Source organism: Ahaetulla prasina, chromosome 8 (genome assembly GCF_028640845.1).
Source record: "Ahaetulla prasina isolate Xishuangbanna chromosome 8, ASM2864084v1, whole genome shotgun sequence".
NCBI classification, from domain to species: Eukaryota; Metazoa; Chordata; class Lepidosauria; order Squamata; family Colubridae; genus Ahaetulla; species Ahaetulla prasina.
Genome location: NC_080546.1, coordinates 79,082,610 through 79,105,616, shown reverse-complemented (window position 1 = coordinate 79,105,616; position 23,007 = coordinate 79,082,610). Strand labels below are relative to the sequence as shown.

General features: G+C 42.0%; 1 protein-coding gene and 1 long non-coding RNA gene across 2 annotated transcripts in view; both read right to left on the bottom strand.

The window, feature by feature from the left end:
- LOC131203330 (octapeptide-repeat protein T2-like) overlaps positions 1-22,743 on the bottom strand; it is a gene marked incomplete at both ends in the record, with an annotated part of 96,723 nt that extends 73,980 nt beyond the window's left edge. The window contains 2 exon segments of the mRNA XM_058193414.1: positions 20,069-20,155; positions 22,685-22,743. Of these exon segments, the coding sequence (XP_058049397.1) occupies positions 20,069-20,155; positions 22,685-22,743 (146 nt within the window).
- LOC131203331 (uncharacterized) lies at positions 2,843-7,937 on the bottom strand. Its single transcript, XR_009156347.1, has 4 exons — positions 7,853-7,937; positions 6,796-6,915; positions 6,355-6,445; positions 2,843-4,597 (listed from the first exon to the last, which is right to left on the bottom strand). It is a non-coding gene; the product is annotated as an uncharacterized LOC131203331 (long non-coding RNA).
- Positions 22,744-23,007: the final 264 nt, after the last annotated feature.

Below are 23,007 nucleotides of genomic sequence, written 5' to 3'. Positions count from 1 at the left end.
ACACATGTGGGGGGGTTGCACATGCGTGCAGTGGGTGGAGCATATGCAAAGGCTCACACGTGCATGCACTACACACGAGAGGGTCATGCGTGCATGTGTGGGGCAGGGCGCATACAGGGGTTGATGCGCATGTGCAGGGGTGGAGCACATGGGAGGGGTCACATGCACATTGTATTATGGGTGTGCGCACACTTCCACGCGCTCTTGGCACTCAGGACCGAAAAGGTTAGCCATCACTGCTCTATGCCATAAAGGGCTTTATAGGTGATAACCAACAGCTTGAATTGCATGTGGAAGTTCATCGCTAACCAATCCAATCTAGATGGTAGAAATGTTACATGACCGTATTGAGATATGCCTGAAAAACTTCTGCCACAGCTGTCTGAGACTAGCTGTAGCTTCTGATGGCAGCTCCTTATAAAGCATACTGCTGTTGTCACCCAGGCCTAAGTAGACAGTAGGAAACTCAGTCAGTGTAAAAACAAACAAACTTTATTCGAACAGCTGAGAATTACTTCGTTCTCAGCGTAGTTTAACTAAATTAAAGCAGATTCCTCCCAACACAAATTCCTCAGTCCTATCACCAACCTTCATCCAATTAGGCAAACTGCCAAAGGCCTTTCTTGGCAAATGTTCAGAAGACACCGATACAAAAATAAATGCAACAAGACGAAGCTATCAGCGGTGTTTTCCAACAAAGAGCCCAAATGCAGTTGCTGGTCTTTTAAGCCTTATGGGAGGGGCCAATCATCTCTTGTCCCTACTCTGGTGTCGTCTTCTTTGCTTGAGCTGCTCTTGTCTTCTGGCAGCTCTTCTCATGTGTGCATTAGGAACAGGCTCCTCTTGTTCCTCTGTGTCGTCTCCCACCCCCCACTCCGACGAACGAGTCAAGGAAGTCCGTGACAAACTTGGCAATGAAGCCTCTGCAGCTTGCCAAGTTCCTTCGAGGTTTATCAGGGCAGGCAGGAGTCCAAGTTGTGACTTCAGCGATAGGGTCCGGTATCAGCAAACTCGATAAGACTTTGCTTGACTCAAGGTTGGAATGCCAAAAGCAGGTCATTTATATAGGCTGTGGGGTGTGGCTCCATGACTCAGCATTTATCCAGGCCTGCCCCACCTCTCCTTCTGCTGGCGTTGCCTCTCAGATCTCTGGAAGTGAGGGTCCTCCCACTTTGAATTGTCTTCAGGTGGATCTGCTGTCACTAATTCCAGCACCTGGCTGGCTTCCTGCTCACACACTGTAGGAGTGAAGTTTATCGGGCTTGTCCGTTCACTCCTGGAATCCTCTCCGGGCATGGGGCCAGGGCCAGGGGCTGGAGGCATGACAGGCCGTTCATCTTCATTATCAGACTCGGAGTCTGATAACAGGCCCAGTTGGAGACGGGAGGGGCCCGGCTGAGGAGAAGAGGGAGGAAGAGTCACAACACTCTGCCTCAAAGCTGTCAGCCTCTGGAGGCTCCGCACATCACTCCTTTATGGCCCTGGCCCCACCTCTGTCTCCAATGCAGATCCCTCATCTGGGCCTTCCCCAGCCTCCAGGACTGGCCCATGCTTTTCCTCAGCCTCATCGCTATCCAAGTCCATTGCCAGCTCCGCAAGCTGCTGGCGGACCACAACAACTGCAAGCATCCACTTGTGAGGTGACCAAGGCTTGAGTAACCTGGCGAAATGACGCTTCGTACAGAAAAGAATGCAATCACGTGAAACTGGGTGAAGGTCTTACTACTCACCAATGGTACTTGTTCTTTATGGTGAGCCCAGGAGGGCTCTCAAACAGTGTATCCATTCTCTAAGTCAAGGGTGTCAAACTTTATTTCATTGAGGGCTGCATCAGGGTTGTGTTTGACCTCATTTGGCTGGGGTGGCCATGGTGGACATGGACAGCTCAACATCACTCATGCTGGGGCACCTCTGGTGGTCCAAGCACTCTGCCAGCGAAAATGGGCTTCTGAGCTCCATTTTCAGCTGCGACGCCCTCCTGCAACCCCCTGCCAACAAAAACTGAGCTCGGGAGAGACATGGCAGAGGCACAGTGGGCTGGTCCTTTGCTGTTTCCAGGGCAGCCCTGAGAGCCAGATCTAAGCACCCACCCCCCACCGCGGTCCAGATTCAACCCACAGGTCCTTGAGTTTGACACCCCTGCTCTAAGTGGAAGAGTCATCCGTTCAGATTGAAAGGTGGAGATTGAAAGGTGGAGAATTTCTGGCATTGGAATAACCGTGCGCCTATAACCACTTGGTCTTGTCATGCACCCAATCCAAACCAGAATAGCTTCCAGGTAAGGAGACAAGGTCTCAATCACAACTCTTAGAGAAGCAGGAAGGGCCTCTGGTAGCTTAGCAGACTAAGTCTGTCTTTTATTAACACAGCTGCTTGCAATTACTGCAAGTTCAAGTCCCACCAGGCCCAAAGTTGACCCAGCCTTCCATCCTTTATAAAGTAGGTAAAATGAGGACCCAGATTGCTGGGGGCAATAAAAGTTGACTTTGTATATAATATACAAATGGATTGCTTAACACAATGTAAGCCGCCCTGAGTCTTCAGAGAAGGGCGGGATATAAATTCAAATTAAAAAAAAATTTGAGATATCAAGTCGAATTTCATCAGCGTTCAGGCCCCATGTCAATGAATGACCTCATCCAGTGGTTTCATATAAATATGAGACAGGAAGGGCAAGAAGTAGGCTTGAAACCTTAGGTCTAGAAAGCCTCGAACTACATCATACGAACTACATTGATTTGGCCATGCCCACATGGTCACATGACCCACCGAGCCACGCCTACCCAGCTGGTCATTAGGGTAGAGAACCGGTTGTTAAATTATTTGAATCCCACCATTGGTATATGCATAATTTTGTATTTATTTATTTAGTCATGTTTATGTAGCATACATTGGAGGTGGTGACTCTTTGAGAGCTGCAGGCAACAAAATTTCATGTTAATATAATGTCATTATTCTATTCTATTCTATTCTATTCTATTCTATTCTATTCTATTCTATTCTATTCTATTCTACTCTACTCTATTCTATTCCTAATATCTGGGAATACTTTTGCAAGAAGATAATTCAATTTTTAAAGATCCAAGCCCTAAAGTCCCCCTAACACCAATTATGGCCCTAATCTCATTGTAAAGGAGATGGTGAACGATACAACGATACAATGGATAATAGCAATAGCACTTATATATTGCTTCACACTCTCTGAGATTCAGCATATGCCCCCAACAATCTGGCTCCCCATTTTACCAATGAAAGACTGAGTCAAGCTTGAGTCCATCAGGATCAAACTCTAGACCTGTAATGGCGAACCTATGGCACGTGTGCCACAGGTGGCATGTGTAGCCATATCAGTGGGCACACGAGCTCAGCTCCGGTGCACCGGGCAGCGCCAGCCAGCTGATTTTCAGGCCTTCCGGTCCCATTGGAAGTTGGCAAATGGGCTGTTTCTGGCATCCGGAGGACCTCCGGGTGGATGGGGAAGTCCGTTTTTGCTCTCTCCAGACTCCTAGAGAAACCCTGGAGGCTGGGGACGGCAAAAAAATGGGCCTTCCAGTCCCACTGGAAGTTGGCAAAGGGGACATTTTTGGCGTCTGGAGGAACTCTAGGGTGGGTGGGTGGGGAAGGCTTTTTTCGCCCTCCCCAGACTCCTAGAAAGGCTCTGGAGCCAGGTGAGAGAGAAAAGCGGACCTACCAGGCCATCCTGTGCCAGGAGTGCTGGGAGCAGGGGGAAGGGGGGGGGGTTCGGGCATGCATTCATGGGGCCAGGTGGCATAGAATTATGGGTGTGGGCACATGTGCGCGATCCCCCCATCCACCTTCCTGGCAAACAATGGCAAAAAGATTAACCATCACTGCTCTAGACATGGGCAGAGTTAACCTGCAATATTGTATTCTAACCACTGTGCCCACCATATTGTCCTCTACTTAACCAACATCCCAAAGATGTTCAACAGGGTGCTTACAGGACCTGTTTCTTGCCTACAGTGAAGAATTTATTTTGTAGTATTGGCTACTTAAAAGTTTCAGAATGTGGTTTGACTTTCTCGAATAGCATGGAATTTTTTATTGGCCAAGTGTGATTGGACACACAAGGAATTTGTCTTTGGTGCATACGCTCTCAGTGTACATAAAAAGAAAAGATACGTTCATCAAGAATTCTAAGGTACAACACTTAATGATAGTCATAGGGTACAAATAAGCAATCAGGATACAATCAATATCAATCGTAAGAATACAAGCAACAAAGTTACAGTCATACAGTCATAAGTGGAAGGAGATGGGTGATGGGACTGATGAGAAAATTAATAGTAGTGCAGACTTAGTAAATAGTTTGACAGCGTTGAGGGAATTATTTGTTTAGCAGAGTGATGGCATTCGGGAAGAAATTTGTTCTTGTGTCTAGTTGTTCTGGTGTGCAGTGCTCTGTAGTATCGTTTTGAGGGTAGGAGTTGAAACAGTTTATGTCCAGCATGCGAGGGGTCTGTAAATATTTTCACAGCCCTCTTTTTGACTCATGCAGTATATAGGTCCTCAATGGAAGGCAGGCAGGTTGGTAGCCATTGTTTATTCTGCAGTTCTAACTATCCCCTGAAGTCCTCTGAAAAGTAAAATTTTAAAGCAAAGTAAAAGTAAAGATTTAAAATCTGAAGTCAGGCATCTAACAGACAAATGGAAGAGATATCTTCAATTTCCCCCCCCCCACAAAAGGCAACAAAACCCAGAGAAACATTAAAACGTCAAACAAGTTAGATAAAATCATGTATTTGCCCAGGTAATATAATGGATTACCCTGACTACAGCTTCCAAATCTTGACACTTTTAAATTATATGTAGAATCAGATGGAAAATGGATAACTGCAAGTTAGTAACCTGGTTTGCGTTTGTCATGTCTATGAAGGAGGCCAGGGAAATGAACGCCCAACGTCAAAATTAGAAACAGGGACATATTCCTTTTTCTTGTAAAAAGAGCTCTACATTTACAGGATATGCTTTCAAGTGAAATGCCCTAAATGTATCAGTCAAAGGATATTAGGCGATTGATTCTGTAATTTGCATTCGTGTGTGTGTGTGTGTATCTGTGTTGGTGTGTAAAATGACAAAAGCCAAAAGAAGCACTGGAAATAGAAGTTAACGACACCTGGCTAAAACTTTGCCCTCTGTAGAATAGAATAGAATAGAATAGAATAGAATAGAATAGAATAGAATAGAATAGAATAGAATAGAATAGAATAGAATAGAATAGATTTTTTATTGCCAAGTGTGATTGGACACACAAGGAATTTGTCTTGGTGCATCTGATCTCAGTGTACATTAAAGAAAAGATACGTTCATCAAGAATCTATAATATAACAACAGAGTTGGAAGGGACCTTGGAGGCCTTCTAGTCCAACCCCCTGCCCAGGCAGGAAACCCTACACCATCTCAGTCAGATGGTTATCCAACATTTTCTTAAAAATTTCCAGTGTTGGAGCATTTACAACTTCTGCAGGCAAGTTGTTCCACTTATTAATTGTTCTAACTGTCAGGAAATTTCTCCTTAGTTCTAAGTTGCTTCTTTCTTTGATCAGTTTCCACCCATTGCTTCTTGTTCTACCCTCAGGTGCTTTGGAGAATAGTTTGACTCCCTCTTCTTTGTGGCAACCCCTGAGATATTGGAACACTGCTATCATGTCTCCCCTGGTCCTTCTTTTCATTAAACTAGACATACCGAGTTCCTGCAACTGTTCTTCATATGTTTTAGCCTCCAGTCCCCTAATCATCTTTGTTGCTCTTCTCTGCACTCTTTCTAGGGTCTCTAGAATCATAAGGTACAACACTTAATGATAGTCATAGGGAGCAAATAAGCAATCAGGAAACAATATCAATATCAACCGTAAGGGTACAAGCAAGAAAGTTACAGTCATAAGTGGGAGGAGATGGGTGATGGGAACGATGAAAAGATTAATAGTAATGCAGACTTAGTGAATATTTTGATAGAGTTGAGAGAATTATTTGTTTAGCAGAGTGATGGCGTTCGAGAAAAAACTGTTCTTGTGTCTAGTTGTTCTGGTGTGCAGGGCTCTGTAGCGTCATTTTGAGGGTAGGAGTTGAAACAATTTATGTCCAGGATGCGAGGGGTCTGTAGATATTTTCACAGTTCTCTTTTTTGACTCATGCAGTATACAGGTTCTCAATGGCCATCTTATAAAATTTTGTGAAGGAGAATCAGCAGGAGAATCACAAAATGAAAGGGTCATCTAAAAGCCCTCCGTGAATCTACATTGGGGCACAAATTCCATTAGGAAAATCGGAGATGGTGTCATCATTAAAACATAACCACAATCGCAAAGCTAAAGTGACTAGGTCTCAACTTACATAGCTAAAAATCCCTTTGAAGATACAGCTGCGTTGCTTTTTCTCCCTGGTTTGAATCCACCTTTTACAACTGTAAAGTAAACCGCAGAGCCTGGGAAGGATATAAAAATGCAATAATTCATTTTCCTTTATTCAACGGGACATTTCTCTCTCTCTCTCTCTCAGCTGGGTCATTCATCCCGCAAAACAAAAGGCAAGAATCAAACGTATTCCCAAAATACCTGCTATCAAGCTATCTTTCCTTGATTTTATTCAGACACGTGTTAATTCGACAGACTTCTACATACAGGTAGCGTTCAACTTATAATAGTTCGCTTAATGACCGGTCAACGTTACAATGGTACTGAAAAAAGTGAGTGTTTTTCACCCTTACAACTTTTCCAGCATCCCCCCTGATCACGTGATCAAAATTCGGATCCTTGGCAACTGGTTCATACTTACGACCAATGCTGTAGTCTCCAAGACCATGTGATCCCCTTTTTGCGACCTTCTGACCAGCCGTGCCAATGGGGAAGCTTCATTTAACGACCGGTTTACTAACTTATCACCTGCAGCGATTCACTTCACAATTGAAGCAAGAGAGAGATGAGGGCAAAATTCACTTAGCCAATGCCTCACTGAACAACAGAAATTTTGGGCTCAGTTGTGGTCGTAAGTTGAGGACTGCCAGTATTTAAAACAGTTTTGCGTGAGGCAAAAAAAAAGAAAAAAGAAAAAAGAAACAAAAAACCCAAGCAAGAAGTGCAACGAGAGATGTTATCGTTACAAAATTAGAATATTTTTCAGCGATGAAAGAAACAGCTGTTAAAGAAACTTTGTGCTTTCATTAGAAGAAGACAATACGGCGTCTGTTTCAGCCGATCAGAGATAATGAATTTCTAACTCATTTGGATGGTTTAACAACCATGTCCCTCTGATTGAGGGACACACACAAAGACGCACTGCTTTTAAGACCGCGTTTAAACGGTATTTAAATCACGGGAGAAAAAGTAACACTAAAAAAGACGAGAACACTGCCTCTCTCTTCTTTGTAGTCTCATGAAGCACGAGGCAGAGATTTCGTTTTGGGGAAAAAAGAAGGAAGGTCACAAGGGATATCTTTCGCCACGTTGATTTACATAATTGGGATTTTCAGGGGGTTGTTGAATGGGCAAGCTTTCTCCATGGTTTTAAACTGCATTAACTTATTTTTTTAAAAAGCGTAGCCGTAAAGATTCCCACAGGTCTTGCTTGATTACTGATGACTTTGTGATCACAACTTATATTTTCAGTTATTTATTTATTTATTTATTTATTTTATTAGATTTTTATACCGCCCTTCTCCCGAAGGACTCAGGGCGGTGTACAGCCAAATAATAAAAAACCCCACAATATACACATTAAAACAAAAACTTAAAACCAAGCATATTACATAAATGGCCGAAATTTAAAACAATTTAAAACCCTAAAATTCATAAATAACCCCAATTAAAATTTAATAAAACTTTTAAGCCAGTACCGCTTGAATAAATAAGTGCGTTTTCAGCTCACGGCGAAAGGTCCAAAGATCAGGCAATTGGCATCACTGACCAAAGTTAGTGACTATCATGGGTTCGTTTTTTTAAAACCATATCCAATTAGAATCAGGGGAGGCACAAAAGCATTGGACCCTGGTCAAGTTTTTTTTTTTTTTAAATATCTGGGAGAGATGGATGAGTGATTTGAAAAATCCAAGATGCAGAAGTGAAATGTGAAACTTCTATCATCTCTATCCTATATTCTTTTCCACAGGGGGTCCTCGACAACTGAGCCCAAAATTTCTGTTGTTAAGTGGGACTCTTGTTAAAATAAATTTTGCCCCATTTTTTATGACCTTTCTTGCCACTGTTAAGGGAATCACTGCAGTTGATAAGTCAGAGTTGGAAGAAAAATCCAGGCCGGTTGTAAGTTGGGAGGAAAACAAAAAACAAAAAACGCTGGAAATAAAATGGAGGCTGGCTAGAAGGAAAGTTTTCCAGAAACTTCAGCGACAGCAGCATGTTTCTGGGGTGGCTGACAAAATGGCGGAGTGAGTGGATGGATGAGCAGGGGGTTGGACTAGATGACCTCCAAGGTCCCTTCCAACCCTGTTACTGTTATCAGGGCTCTGGGATTCTGTGTTTGAGATGCTCCAGGGGGGTCGTGCTATGTAATGAGCCTTGTGTCTTTTGCTATTCTAATGGAGGTAGGTAAATCTTATTTCCTAAAGGTCATGTCCTGTCCTTAGAGTTTGGGTGGGGGGATGTAAATTCTTAATCCCATCAGCTCCCATCCTGGGGGAGCTGTGGCTAAAGGCATTTTATTTGTGAATAGGCTGGCCTGGATTTCTGTAAATGGATACTGAATGGAATACTCGAGTTTTCTCAATAGATACAAAAGCATCTCATTCATAAAACTTAACTTTTGGAGGGACTTGCCTAGAGTATTTTCCTGGTAGTGGAGAGAAGGGAATTATTTGATCCTAGGAAAGCCTTTTTTCTGGGGGTGGGTGCTGACTTCCTACATCAGTAACCCAGTTTTTAAGTGAACCCCCATTGACTTTTCTGGTCAGAAGGTTGCAAAAGGGGATGGCATGACCCTAGGACACCGTAACGGTCGTAAATATGAACCAGTTGTCAAGTATCTGAATTTTGATCACATGATCATGGAGATGCTAGAAAGGTCATAACTGTGAACAACGGTCCTATGCAGGGGTGAAATTTACTTACCTTCGCTACGGGTTCACAAATGTGAGCGCGTGCGTGCACTACACACACATGCAAGACTTTTTGCGTGTGTGCAGAGGATAAAAAATGGAATGTGATGATGTCTGGGCGGGTGGGTGGAGCCTCCTGTCACTGGCGCTACCGGTTCGCCGAGCCAGATAGAATCGGCTCAATTTCACCACTGGTGCTAAGTCTCTTTTTTCAGTGCAGTTCAGTGTACAACTTTGTACAGTCACTAAATGAACTGTTGTAAGTTAAGCACTACCTGTATTGCTCTTACAGGTAAAGGTTCCCCTCGCACATATATGCTAGTCGTTCACAACTCTAGGGGGTGGTGCTCATCTCTGTTTCAAAGCCAAAGAGCCAGCGCTGTCCGAAGATGTCTCCGTGGTCATGTGGCTGGCATGACTAAATGCCAAAGGCGCACAGAACGCTGTTACCTTCCCACCAAAGGTGGTCCCTATTTTTTCTACTTGCATTTTTACGTGCTTTCGAAACAGAGCAGTGGCTCAGGGCTAGGACAGCTGAGCTGTCGATCGAAAGGTCGGCAGTTTGGCAGTTCAAATCCCTAGTGCTGCCGTGTAATGGGTGAGCTCCCGTTACTAGTCCCAGCTTCTGCCAACCTAGCAGTTTCGAAAAAATAGTACATATTTTATATCTATAGTACATAATCGATAGATAGATAGATAAATAGATAGATAGATGATAGATAGAGATATAGATACATGTATAGATAGATAGATAGAGAGAGAGAGATGATAGATAGAGATACAGATACATGTATAGAGAGAGAGAGAGATAGATAAGAGAGAGAGAGAGATACATGTAGAGAGAGAGAATGATAGACAGAGATATAGATACATGTATAGGTAGATAGATAGATAGGGGGAGAGAGAGAGAGAGATAGGTAGAGATATAGATACATGTATAGATAGATAGATAGATAGATAGAGATGATAGATAGAGATATAGATACATGTAGAGAGAGAGAGAGAGAGAGAGATAGATATGGGGAGAGAGAGAGGGGAATGATAGATAGAGATATAGATACATGTATAGGTAGATAGGTAGGTAGAGAGAGAAAGATAGATAGATAGATAGATAGATAGATAGATAGATAGATAGATAGATAGATAGATAGATAGATAGATGGATGATAGGCAGAGATATAGATACATGTATAGATAGATAGATAGATAGATAGATAGATAGATAGATAGATAGAAGATAGATATGATAGATAGAGATATAGATATAGATACATGTATAGATAGAGAGAGAGAGAGAGAGAGATGTAGAGAGAGAGAGAGAGAGAGAATGATAGATAGAGATATAGATACATGTATAGGTAGATAGGTAGAGAGAGAGAGAAAGAGAGAGAGAGAGAGAGATAGGTAGAGATATAGATACATGTATAGGTAGATAGGTAGAGAGAGAGAGAAAGAGAGAGAGAGAGAAGCTAGAGATATAGATACATGTATAGATAGATAGATAGATAGATAGATAGATAGATAGATAGATAGATAGATAGATAGATAGATAGATAGAGATAGATAAATAGATAGATAGATAGATAGATAGATAGATAGATAGATAGATAGATAGATAGATAGAGATGATAGATAGAGATATAGATACATGGAGAGAGAGAGAGAGAGAGAGATATGGGGAGAGAGAGAGAGAATGATAGATAGAGATATAGATACATGTATAGGTAGATAGATAGGTAGAGAGAGAGAGAAAGATAGATAGATAGATAGATAGATAGATAGATAGATAGATAGATAGAGATGATAGATAGATAGATAGATAGATAGATAGATAGAGAGAGAGAGAGAGAGATGTATATATATATATAGAGAGAGAATGATAGATAGAGATATAGATACATGTATAGGTAGATAGATAGGTAGAGAGAGAGAGAAAGATAGATAGATAGATAGATAGATAGATAGATAGATAGATAGATAGATAGATAGAGATGATAGATAGAGATATAGATACATGTATAGATAGATAGATAGAGAGAGATAGAGAGAGAGAGAGAGAGAGAGAGATGTATATATATATATAGAGAGAATGATAGATAGAGATATAGATACATGTATAGGTAGATAGATAGGTAGAGAGAGAGAGAAAGATAGATAGATAGATAGATAGATAGATAGATAGATAGATAGATAGATGGATGGATGGATGGATGGATGGATGGATGGATGGATGGATGGATGGATGGATGGATGGATGGATGGATGGATAGATGGATGGATGGATGATAGGTAGAGATATAGATACATGTATAGATAGATATAGATATAGATAGATAGATAGATAGGTAGGTAGGTAGGTAGGTTTTGGTGTGGGAGAATCTTTATATGCAATTAAAAAGAAGATGACTCAATCGGGAGAAAGGACTAACATTTAAAAGTCTTCAAAATGAGAGTGGTGGGTCTTTTGATTTTCCAGGCCAATAGGGCTGAATTCTTTTCTACAGACAAGTTTTAAGTAATTGACAAGTCTAGCTTGGTACACATTTCCTGAAGCCACGTTGTAGTGTTTACACTGCATTTAGAATCCTCTGGTGGAATGAAAAGCAAACAGGCACTTCTGTAAAGCAGTCGCTCCTCTCTGGCTGCTGGATAGATACACAAATAATCATTTAAGAGGGGCATCACGTGTATGTTTCCTGTGGTTCTGGATGTTATATTGAATAAAATAATAGCCTTCATCGTAAATGTTCAGACAGATTAATCCAGAGCTAAATCCATTGTCTTCTACAGCCACAATAACCCTTGTTTGCAATAGACTCCATGTTGACTGTTTTCCTTTTTGGGTTTGTTCTTTAAACCCTGGCGCTAAAAACTAGAATAGAATCATAGAATCATAGGCCTAGAAGGGACTTTGGAGGTCTTCTAGTCCAACTCCCTGCCCAAGGCAGGAGATTTTATTCCATCCTGGACAAATGGCTGTCCAATCTTTTCTTGGAAACCTTCACAAACCTTCTTGAGACTCCAACAAGGGGTCGGCTCCTGGGGGTTTGCAGAGGTTCGGGAGAACCTCTAGCTAAGATTCTGTGCAGTTCGGAGAACCCCCAAATCCCACTTCTGGTTGACCCGCCCACCCCTCCCCTCCCCAAAGTCCCCAAGCAGCTCGCTTTGGATGCAGGACACGCGTGGAGGTTCGGGGAGGGCGAAAAATGGGCCTACCAGAAGTTCGGGAAGGCCAGAAATGTTTCGGGCCTCTGGAGCCTGGGAACCCTGTTTTCGCCCTCCTGGAGGCTCGAGAAGCGCCTCCAGAGCCCGGGGAGGGCAAAAATGTCCCCCCACCGTGGTGCAGGAGGCTGATTAGGCCACACCCACCCTGGCCACGCCCACCCAGCAAGCAGGCAGAGAACCCCTTGCTCAAATTTTTGAAGCCCATCCCTGGTTCCAATATTTGAGGGGTTGCCACAGAGAGGAAGGGGTCGAGCTATTTTCCAAGCCACCCAAAGGCCAGATGAAGGAACAATGGATGGAAACTGAACAAGGAGAGATTCAACCTGGAAATAAGGAGAATTTTTCGAACAGTGAGAACAATCAACCCATGGAACTTGGTTGGCCTTCGGAAGTTGTGGGAGCTTCATCCCTGGAAGCTTTCAAGAAGAGATTGGACTGCCAAGGTCAGAGCTGCGTACAAACTGAAAGGGCTTTTAATGTTTTGGATCCAAGCTTCTTCCTCTTCCACCCTCAGACCTTTGGTTTACTCTGGGAGTAGAGAGGAAGGGCAGAATTTCTTGTGCCTCCCAATAATGGAAGCTGAGAGAGGAGGTACCATGTATTGACAGATTTTCCTTCTAGTTTCAGTTGGGGCTCTGGCTTTGATTTGGAGATGAAAGCTCAAGGATTATGGGGGACCATAGAACGGTTGTGATTTTAAAAGTCTATAGTGATTCTCAGTCACCCAGGTCATGGATGCCCCCAAAGGTGCTTTTTCAGGAGGCAACTGGACTTTCTTGTTTTTTCTTTGAAGACATTTCGCTTCTCGTCCAAGAAGCTTCTTCAGTTCTGACTGGATGGTGGGGAAAGGAAAGACCTGGATGACTGAGAATCTCTATAGACTTTTAGCTATACAATTTGGGACGGACACCCTTTGAATCATTTCATAGTTCCCATCGCCAATCTCTTTCCACTTATGACTGTATGACTATAACTTGTTGCTGGCAATCCTTATGATTTATATTGATATATTGATCATCAATTGTGTTGTAAATGTTGTACCTTGATGAACGTATCTTTTCTTTTATGTACACTGAGAGCATATGCACCAAGACAAATTCCTTGTGTGTCCAATCACACTTGGCTAATAAAATAAAAATTCTATTCTATTCTAAATGGTGTGGGAGTATGAACGGATTTCCAGAAAAAAAGTGCAGACTACAGGAACCATTAGCACCACTCAGGTGACCGTGAGGAGACAGATAAGCCTCCAAATGCTTCAATGATCTTCTAAAAGGATGCAAATGACCAGCTGTCTGCAAGGAGTGGTCTGGCTTGGTGGGTGTGGCAGGGGAAGGATATTGCAAAGTAAGGTTCTACATTTAGGCCAAAAAAACAAAATGCACCGGTACCGTATATGTGGTACCTTGCTCAATAGTAGTACCTGTGAGAGGGATCTTGGAGTCCTAGTGGATAACCATTTAGATATGAGCCAGCAGTGTGCAGCAGCTGCTAAAAAAGCCAACACAGTTCTGGGCTGCATAAACAGAGGGATAGAATCAAGATCACGTGAAGTGTTAGTACCACTTTATAATGCCTTGGTAAGGCCACACTTGGAATATTGCATCCAGTTTTGGTCGCCACGATGTAAAAAAGATGTTGAGACTCTAGAAAGAGTGCAGAGAAGAGCAACCAAGATACTTAGAGGACTGGAGGCTAAAACATATGAAGAACGGTTGCAGGAACTGGGTATGTCTAGTTTAATAAAAAGAAGGACCAGGGAGACATGATAGCTGTGTTCCAATATCTCGGGGGCTGCCACAAAGAAGAGGGAGTCGGGCTCTTCTCCAAAGCACTTGAGGGTAGAACAAGAAGCAATGGGTGGAAACTGATCAAAGAAAGAAGCAACTTAGAACTAAGGAGAAATTTCCTGACAGTTAGAACAATTAATAAGTGGAACGACTTGCCTGCAGAAGTTGTGAATGCTCCAACACTGGAAATTTTTAAGAAAATGTTGGATAACCATCTGACTGAGATGATGCAGGGTTTCCTGCCTGGGCAGGGGGTTGGACAAGAAGGCCTCCAAGGTCCCTTCCAACTCTGTTGTTATGTTATGTTATGAAAATAAAAAATTGCTGGAACAGATAAAATCACAACAGATAAAAATGGATAACATTTTTAATTTAATAATAACAGAGTTGGAAGGAGCCTTGGAGGTCTTCTAGTCCAACCCCCTGCCCAGGCAGGAAACCGTACACCACTTCCAGACAAATGGTTATCCAACATCTTCTTAAAAATTTCCAGTGTTGGAGCATTCACAACTTCTGCAAGCAAGTTGTTCCACTGATTAATTGTTCTAACTGTCAGGAAACTTCTCCTTACTTCTAAGTTGCTTCTCTCCTTGATTAGTTTCCACCCGTTGCTTCTTGTCCTGCCCTCAGGTGCTTTGGAGAATAGTTTGACTCCTTCTTCTTTGTGGCAGCCCCTGAGATATTGGAACACTGCTATCATGTCACCTCTAGTCCTTCTTTTCATTAAACTAGCCATACCCAATTCCTGCAACCGTTCTTCATATGTTTTAGTCTCCAGTCCCCTCATCATCTTTGTTAATTATTTTCACTTGGTAGTAGACAAGATTCCATTGCCTAACCTTCCAGGCAGAATCTTGGATCTCGGAATAATAATAATAATAATAATAATAATAATAATAATAATAATAATAATAATAATAATAATAATAATAATAATAATAATAATAATAATAATAATAATAATAATTTAATTTGTATAAGATGGCTTTAGTAATCATGATTGGCATTTCTTGCCTGGACCTTCTCAAAAGTTCACAATGCCTCTTTGGTGCCATCTAGTATTGTTCAGAGCTTTGCAGCCTAGATCTGAAATCCTAGTCTTTAGGGGGTGGTATGGTGCTTCAGCCCAATACCAGGGGTGAAATGCTCCCATTTTGGACTGGATCACCTGATCCGGTAGTGATGGAGGTGGGAGGTTCGGAAAACTGGTAGCAAAAATCCCTGAAACACCACCCCCCATGCCCAGCTGAGCTGCGTGATCATTAGAGGTTTGTTTTTTCCCTTTTAAAAGCATTTTTTCTTCAGCCGAAAAAATGCCTTTAAAAGTAAAAAAAAAAAAGCCTCTGATGATCGTGCGGCTCAGCTGGGATTGTCAGAGCCTTTTAAAAGCATTTTTTCTACAATCTCTTCGGCCGAAGAGGTTGTAAAAAAATGCTTTTAAAAGCATTTTTAACAACCTCTTTGTAGAAAAATGCTTTTAAAAGAAAAGGAAAGCCTCTGATGATCGTCTTGCTCAGCTGATCGTCAGAGGCATTTTTTTTCTTTTAAAGGCAAAAAAAAATTGCTTTTAAAAGAAAAGGAAAGCCTCTGACCATCAGGCAACTCAGCTGGGATCGTCAGAGGAGCCTTTTAAAAGCATTTTTTAACAACCTCTTTGTAGAAAAAATGCTTTTAAAAGTAAAAAAAAAAAAGTTGGCCATGCCCACCCAGTCACATTACCCCCCCAACACCAAGCCACATCCACAGAACCAGTAGTAACAAATTTTACATTTCACCACTGCCCAATACCTATCAGAGGGCCCATTGTATGGCAAGGCCCAGGGGTGGGCTGCTGCCGGTTGTAACAACCAGTTCACCCAGGACCCAAAAATGTGAGCATGCGCACGGCATTGAAAAACCGGTGATTATATAGGATGTGATAGAGCCAGAGCGGGTGGGTGGGGCCAGCCCTGGTCAGAGCTACCGGTTTGCCTGAACAGCCAGCGGCCCACCGCTGGCAAGTCGACACAAAGAACTCTGTCAGTGCCCTAGTCAAAACAACAACATTCATTTGGCCACCTGAATTGCTTTTGATTGAAAACATCATGTTCTTCCAGTTGTCCTGACGCTTCTTGAGATACACAATGCACCGGAGGGCGAAAGTACATGTGGCACTTCTGTATTGTTTTAATATGTTCTGGTAATTAATAACTGCCAGCCTTTATCTTGCATTGCAGTTGAGAAAAACACTTTGATTACAGTCACAGAAAACTGAAAAATTGGGTTGTTTTGCAGCATAAGAGTTTGCATCTTAAAGTACCCATAACTGCAATACACACACACACACACACACACACACATAAATATAAATATAAATATAAATATATATATATTTGTTTTCTGAGGTTTTCACGGGTGTTTGTATGTAGGTCTTTGGTTGTTCGGGTTTTCTCCCGTGTAAAATTGGAAGTATCTTGGCGACGTTTCGACGAAGTCTCATTCGTCATCTTCAGGCTTCAGCTTCGTGCTTCTGGGAGCAATGTGTAATCGCAGCTGTTTCTTCCTTTTAACTGCTAGTGGGGGTTTGAACTGATTGGGTGGGAGCTTGGCTGTGCTCTGATTGGATGGGGGTTTTTTTGTGCTCTGATTGGATGGGGGTGTGTCCTGTTTGGGTGGGGGCTTGGTTGTGCTCAGATTAATCTGAGTTGCAGGGGGATTTGAGCTGGTGAGTTGCATTGCTGTTCTTTGGCTTCGTGTTTGTGGTCGTGCTACATCTTCATAGTGGATGTATATATATATATAATCAGGAAACAAATGAGGAAAAGGAGCCAGAGCGAAACAGCTTAGTTCTTTTTAATTTATTTTTTATTGCACTTTTTCTCTTTACATATCTCTGTTACATATTTAACAGATCTGTAACATTATTCATACAGCTAGAATCAATATTCAATACATTGTATACATTCTATTTCTAAATGTTCTGTTCCTTTCTGTCCATTTCCATTCCTTTGATCTTTGATCAAAATTGATGCGAATGTTGCAGATATATGGATTTGAAGTGGAAATTCTGCAAATTTGATTTGGGATCTGGACCAGGGGTGAAATCCAGCAGGTTCCGAAGAACCGGTAGCGGAAATCTTGAGCAGTTCGGAGAACCGGCAAATACCACCTCTGGCCGGCCCCAGAATAGGATGTGAATGGAGATTTTGCAATATCCTTCCCCCTGGAGTGGGGTGGGAATGGAGATTTTGCAGTATCCTTCCCCACCACGCCCAACAAGGCACATCTACCAAGCCACACCATGCCCACCAAGCCATACCCACAGAACCAGTAATAAAAAAAATTGGATTTCACCACTGATCTGAACTCATTGAGTACATATAATGTGTAAATTTAAACGGACCACCAGTGTTTAAGGAGAGAAAGCAGGTTCTGGTTCCTCATCACCATTTTTTTTTTCAAAGCTGAAGGTCTAAGGATGTCCTAAAATTCACTACAACCCAGGATACTGCACCCAATCATAAATATGAGCCAGTTGCCATGCCTCTGAATTTTGATCTCATGACCATGGGAAAGCCACAATGATCATAAAAGTGAAAAATAGCCATGTCCCTTTTTTCAATGCTGTTGTAGCTTTGAGCGGTCACTCAACCAACTGTTGGAAGTCAAGAACTACCTGTATTAAATTATTAATTAATTTCCACATCACCCTGACATGCTTGGTATGTCAAATGACCATAAATATGTCAAGGAACTAGAAGCTCTCCCCATTGAAGTCGACCTTTAGATTCAGTTCTTCAGTCTTCAGAAGTTTGAAGCCAATTTTATAGACCATGGAAGAGCACTGGGATACGCAAGATTCCATTTCCAAGGAAATGCAGAAATTGTTTAGAATTTATGGGGTTCCCCCCTCCCAGTCCTTAGGTCAAATAGAAAATGGATAGTTGGTTTCCATAGGAAAGAAAATGAAGCAAGGCAGAATATTGACTTAGAGGTGCAGTAGAGTACATAAAAGAACTGCAGAAAAAACAATGGCTACCAACCTGCCTTCCATTGAGGACCTGTATACTGCAAAAAGTCAAAAAGAGGGCTGTAAAAATACGTACAGATACCTCACATCCTGGACATAAACTGTTTCAACTCCTACCCTCAAAACGACACTATAGAGCACTGCACACCAGAACAACTAGACACAAGGACAGTTTCCTCCCAAACGCCATCACTCTGCTAAACAAATAATTCCCTCAACACTGTCAAACTATTCACTAAGTCTGCACTGCTATTAATCTTCTCATTGTTGCCATCACCCATCTCCTCCCACTTATGACTGCATGACTGTAACTTTGTTGCTGGTATCCTTATGATTTATATTGATATTGATTGTTTCCTGATTGCTATTTGTACCCTATGACTATCATTAAGTGTTGTACCTTAGAATTCTTGACAAACGTATCTTTTCTTTTATGTACACTGAGAGCATATGCACCAAAGACAAAATCCTTGTGTGTCCAATCACACTTGGCCAATAAAAAAATCTATTCTATTCTATTCTATTCTATTCTATTCTATTCTATTCTATTCTATTCTATTCTATTCTATTCTATTCTATTCTATTCTATTCTTCAATCTTCTATTCTATTCTATTCTATTCTATTCTATTCTATTCTATTCTATTCTATTCTATTCTATTCTATTCTTCAGTCCTCCATTCTATTCTATTCTATTCTATTCTATTCTATTCTATTCTATTCTATTCTATTCTATTCTATTCTATTCTATTCTATTCTTCAGTCCTCCATTCTATTCTATTCTATTCTATTCTATTCTATTCTACTCTATTCTATTCTATTCTATTCTATTCTATTCTATTCTATTCTATTCTATTCTATTCTATACTATACTATACTATACTATTATTTCTATTAAGTTAAATAAATAAAATGTGCTTTCTTGCCCCAGCAGGGGGCAGCACTGAAGCAATCCTGTCTGATCTGGCAAACTAAGAAAGTACTTTGGATGAAGATTGCTTTGGCATCAGCAGGAAGACAGACAGAATCAATAACATTGCCGGCTCACCTATTTGAATACATGCCTCCTTTCAAACAGACTTTATTGTTATCTCCTACCAACAAATGGTGTAGAACTCATTAAGCATAACTGGGGAAAAAAACACATGCAAATGAAGGGTTATTTGTTATGGTCAATTCTCTGTAACTTTAGACAGCAAGACTGAACCAAAATATCATGGAGGTAAGTTTCAGACAATTATTGGGGGGGAAAGCATTCCTAACAGCACACACTGTTTAGGGATGGCAGGGTGATATGGAAGTTTAAAAATAACTAATAATTTAATAAAGGTAGCCCTCGACTTACAACAGTGCAAATAGGTGGCCTTTTGTTTGCTGGAGGAGTCACTAAACACAGAGCAAATTTTCTATCTGAGGAGGAGCCTTCCTTTTAAAAGGAAGTTCTGATTTCTGGCATGCTTTTTAAAATTTTAGTTATTTAGCCTAATATGGCATCTACAGAGGTCATGCAATCACAGATGTGCAACCAGGGGTGAAATCCAGCAGGTTCTGACAGGTTCTGGAGAACCGGTAGCGGAAATTTTGAGCTGTTCGGAGAACTGGCAAAAATATCACCTCTGGCTGGCCCCAGAGTGGGGCGGGAATGGAGATTTTGCAGTATCCTTCGCCTGGAGTCGGGTGCGAATGGGGATTTTGCAGTATCCTTTGCCTGGAGTCGGGTGCGAATGGGGATTTTGCAGTATCCTTCTCCCTGCCACACCCACCAAGCCACACCATGCCCACCAAACCACGGCCACAGAACCGGTAGTAAAAAAAATTGGATTTCACCACTGTGTGCAACATTAATAAAACACATTATACCTACAAACATAAATATAAGTGTGTGTGTAATCTCTCTCTCCCTCCCTCCTTCTGTCTCTCCCTCCCTCTCTCCCTCCCTCCCCCCTCTCTCTTTGTCTCTCTCCCTCTCTCTTTCTCCCTCCCTCTCTCTCTCTCTCTCTCCCTCTCTTTCTCTTTCTCCCTCCCTCTCTCTCTCTTTCTCTCTTTCTCTCTCTCTCTCTCTCTTTCTCTCTCTTCTCTCTCTCCCTCTCCCTCCCTCTCTCTCTCTCGATCTCTTTCTCTCTGTCTCTCCCTCTCTCTTTCTCTCTCTCTCCCTCTCCCCCCTCTCTTTCTCTCTTTCTCTCTCTCTCCCTCTCTCTAGCTCTTTCTCTCTCTCTCTCTCCATCTCTCTCTCTCTCTCTTTTTCTCTCTCTCTCATTTTGGAGGTTAATCAATCTCAGAATAGGCAGTAAGAAAGACAATCCTTCTATTTCCCCACTTGCAACGTAAGGTTTTTATCTCACCCAATAAATAATAAAGAACGGCATTTTTAAACAATTTTACTGCAGTTGAAAACGTATCACAGAAATGCAACAGTTGAACACGGTCGTATTTGTTTTGGAGGACAATGCCACAGGTGACATCTTAACAGAAACTATGTGAGAAAGAAAAGGTTAAACAAAGACTTACCCGTTATTGGCTTTATTTAGCTGTTGACAGGACCTAACTATATTTGCATAGCTGGTTTTGCAAACCGCCAATATCCAACAGTATCCTGCTGTCTTTAAGCCCTACCTGACTTATGCAAATATTATCCGGCGCAAACTGATCTCAAGGCAACATTATCCGCAATGCTATTGTTATTTCTCCTGCCTTAAAACCGGAGCTTCTTAAATGTGGAGAACTACAAGCAAGGGAACGACTGAAAACAAACCCGATTTGAGGGACATTTGCTTCACGAAACTGGATGATCACAAGGTCACTGTGCCAAAATAATCAGGCAGAGGGAAACTGCGTTTTCACACAGTTACAGCTTTCTCTGCACAACCTGTTGGCTGAGAAAGTTAGCATACCTGTGTGATTCCCCCTCAATTGGCTCAGCAAACAGAGGTGGGTTTCAGCAGGTTCTGACCAGTTCTGGAGAACCGGTAGCGGAAATTTTGAGTAGTTCGGAGAACCGGTAGTAAAAATTCTGACTGGCCCCACCCCCATCTATTCTCTGCCTCCCGAGTCCCAGCTGATCGGGAGGAAATGGGGATTTTACAGTATCCTTCCCCTGCCACGCCCACCAAGCCACACCCACCAAGCCACACCCACAGAACTGGTAGTATAAAAAATTGAAACCCACCCCTGCTCAGCACAGAGGAGTTGCAAGGCTGAGTACCTTTTTTATTTTATTTTTTATTTTATAAACAAAGAAACATACAGTACATAATCAGTCGTTCAGTGTATCATCTGAATACATCTTTTGTGTCTTCTTCTTGTTCCTCCAATGTTAATCATTTCATAATATCATCGTTTCATTTATTGTAACATTTCTCCGACTTTTCTTGCTTTGCTATTAATACATCTATCAATTTTCTATCCCCTCTTTCTCCTTCCCATGTTTCATTACAACATTACCCTATATATATTTCTTCTCTAATCAATGGTAAAATTTTCCCCATATCTTAAAATATTCAGATTCCTCTCTTTCTTTGATTGTCAATCTATTCATTTTTGCGCAATCCAATATTTTCATGATTACTCCACCCTCTGTAGGGATTTTCTCTGCTTTCCATCTTTATGCAGATAGTATCCTTGCTGCAGTTATTACACGTATAATCAAATAAATACTTTCTTTGCTAAATTTCTCTGGAAGGATACCCAATAGGAACAGTTCTCTGTTCAAACCGAATATGATGCACTGCGATGGAACAAAAGATGATTGAAGCTGCATATTAAGCATGCTTAGAACCATAGAAACATAGAGCTAGAAGGGACCTTGCAGGTCCAAAGCAGGAGTCCTTATAACTCTCCTAGACAAATGATTGTCAAATCTTTTCTGAAAACTCCAGTGATGGAGGGCCCACAGCTTCTGGAGGCAAGCTGTTCCACTGATTGATTGTTCTCACTGTCAGGAAATTCCTCCTTAGTGCTAGGTTGGATCTCCCTTGATAAACTTCCACCCATTGCTTCTTGTCCTGCCCTCAGGTGCTATAGAGAATAAATCAACCCCCCTCTTCTTCCACATATTGGGAGTCAGCTATCATCTTACCCCCTAATCCGTCTCTTTGTTAGGCTAACCATACCTAGGTCCCTTAGCCATTCATCCTGTGAGTTGGCTTCCAAACTCCTTATCATCTTTGTTGCTAGACAGCATTCTTTATAAGGGCTCACCATCTTTTTTTCATGGTTGTGACCAGAACTGCATGGATGTTCCATGTGTGGCCTCACTAGTGTATTATAGAGTGGTACTATCACTTCCCATGATCTTGATGCTAGCCCTCTGTTGATGCAGCCGAGGACCTCATTGGCTTTTTTGGCAACTGCAGCACACTGCTGACTCATACTTAAGTGATGATCCACTGGGACACCAAGATCCCTCTAAGACCCCTAGGACACACTAGATCCAATATTGATTGCCGTCTCCTCAGTGCAGATTTATCAATGGGGCCTGGATGGGACAATTCAGTTCATACAGGATTCCATGATTTCAAGATGCTTAGCTCGATAGTTTCCAAAAAGTTTGTGCCAAATTTATAAGACAGAGATGTCTCTGTGGATGGGCAGAAGACTACTCCTCCTCCTCCTCCTCCTCCTCCTCCTCCTCCTCCTCCTCTTCCTCCTCCTCCTCCTTCTCTCCTCCTTCTCCTCCTCCTCTTTTCTTCTCTTCCTCCTCCTCCTCCTTTTCCTCCTCCTCCTCTTCCACCTCCTCCTCCTCTTCTCTCCTCCTCCTCCTCCTCCTCTTCCTCCTCCTCCTCTTTATCCTCCTGCGCCTCTTCTCTCCTCTTCCTCCTCTTCTTCTCTCCTCCTCCTCCTCCTCTTCCTCCTCTTCCTCTTCTCCTCCTCCAGAAACAGTTTGCCATTCCTGTGTAAATAAGACAGTTTTATGAATTCC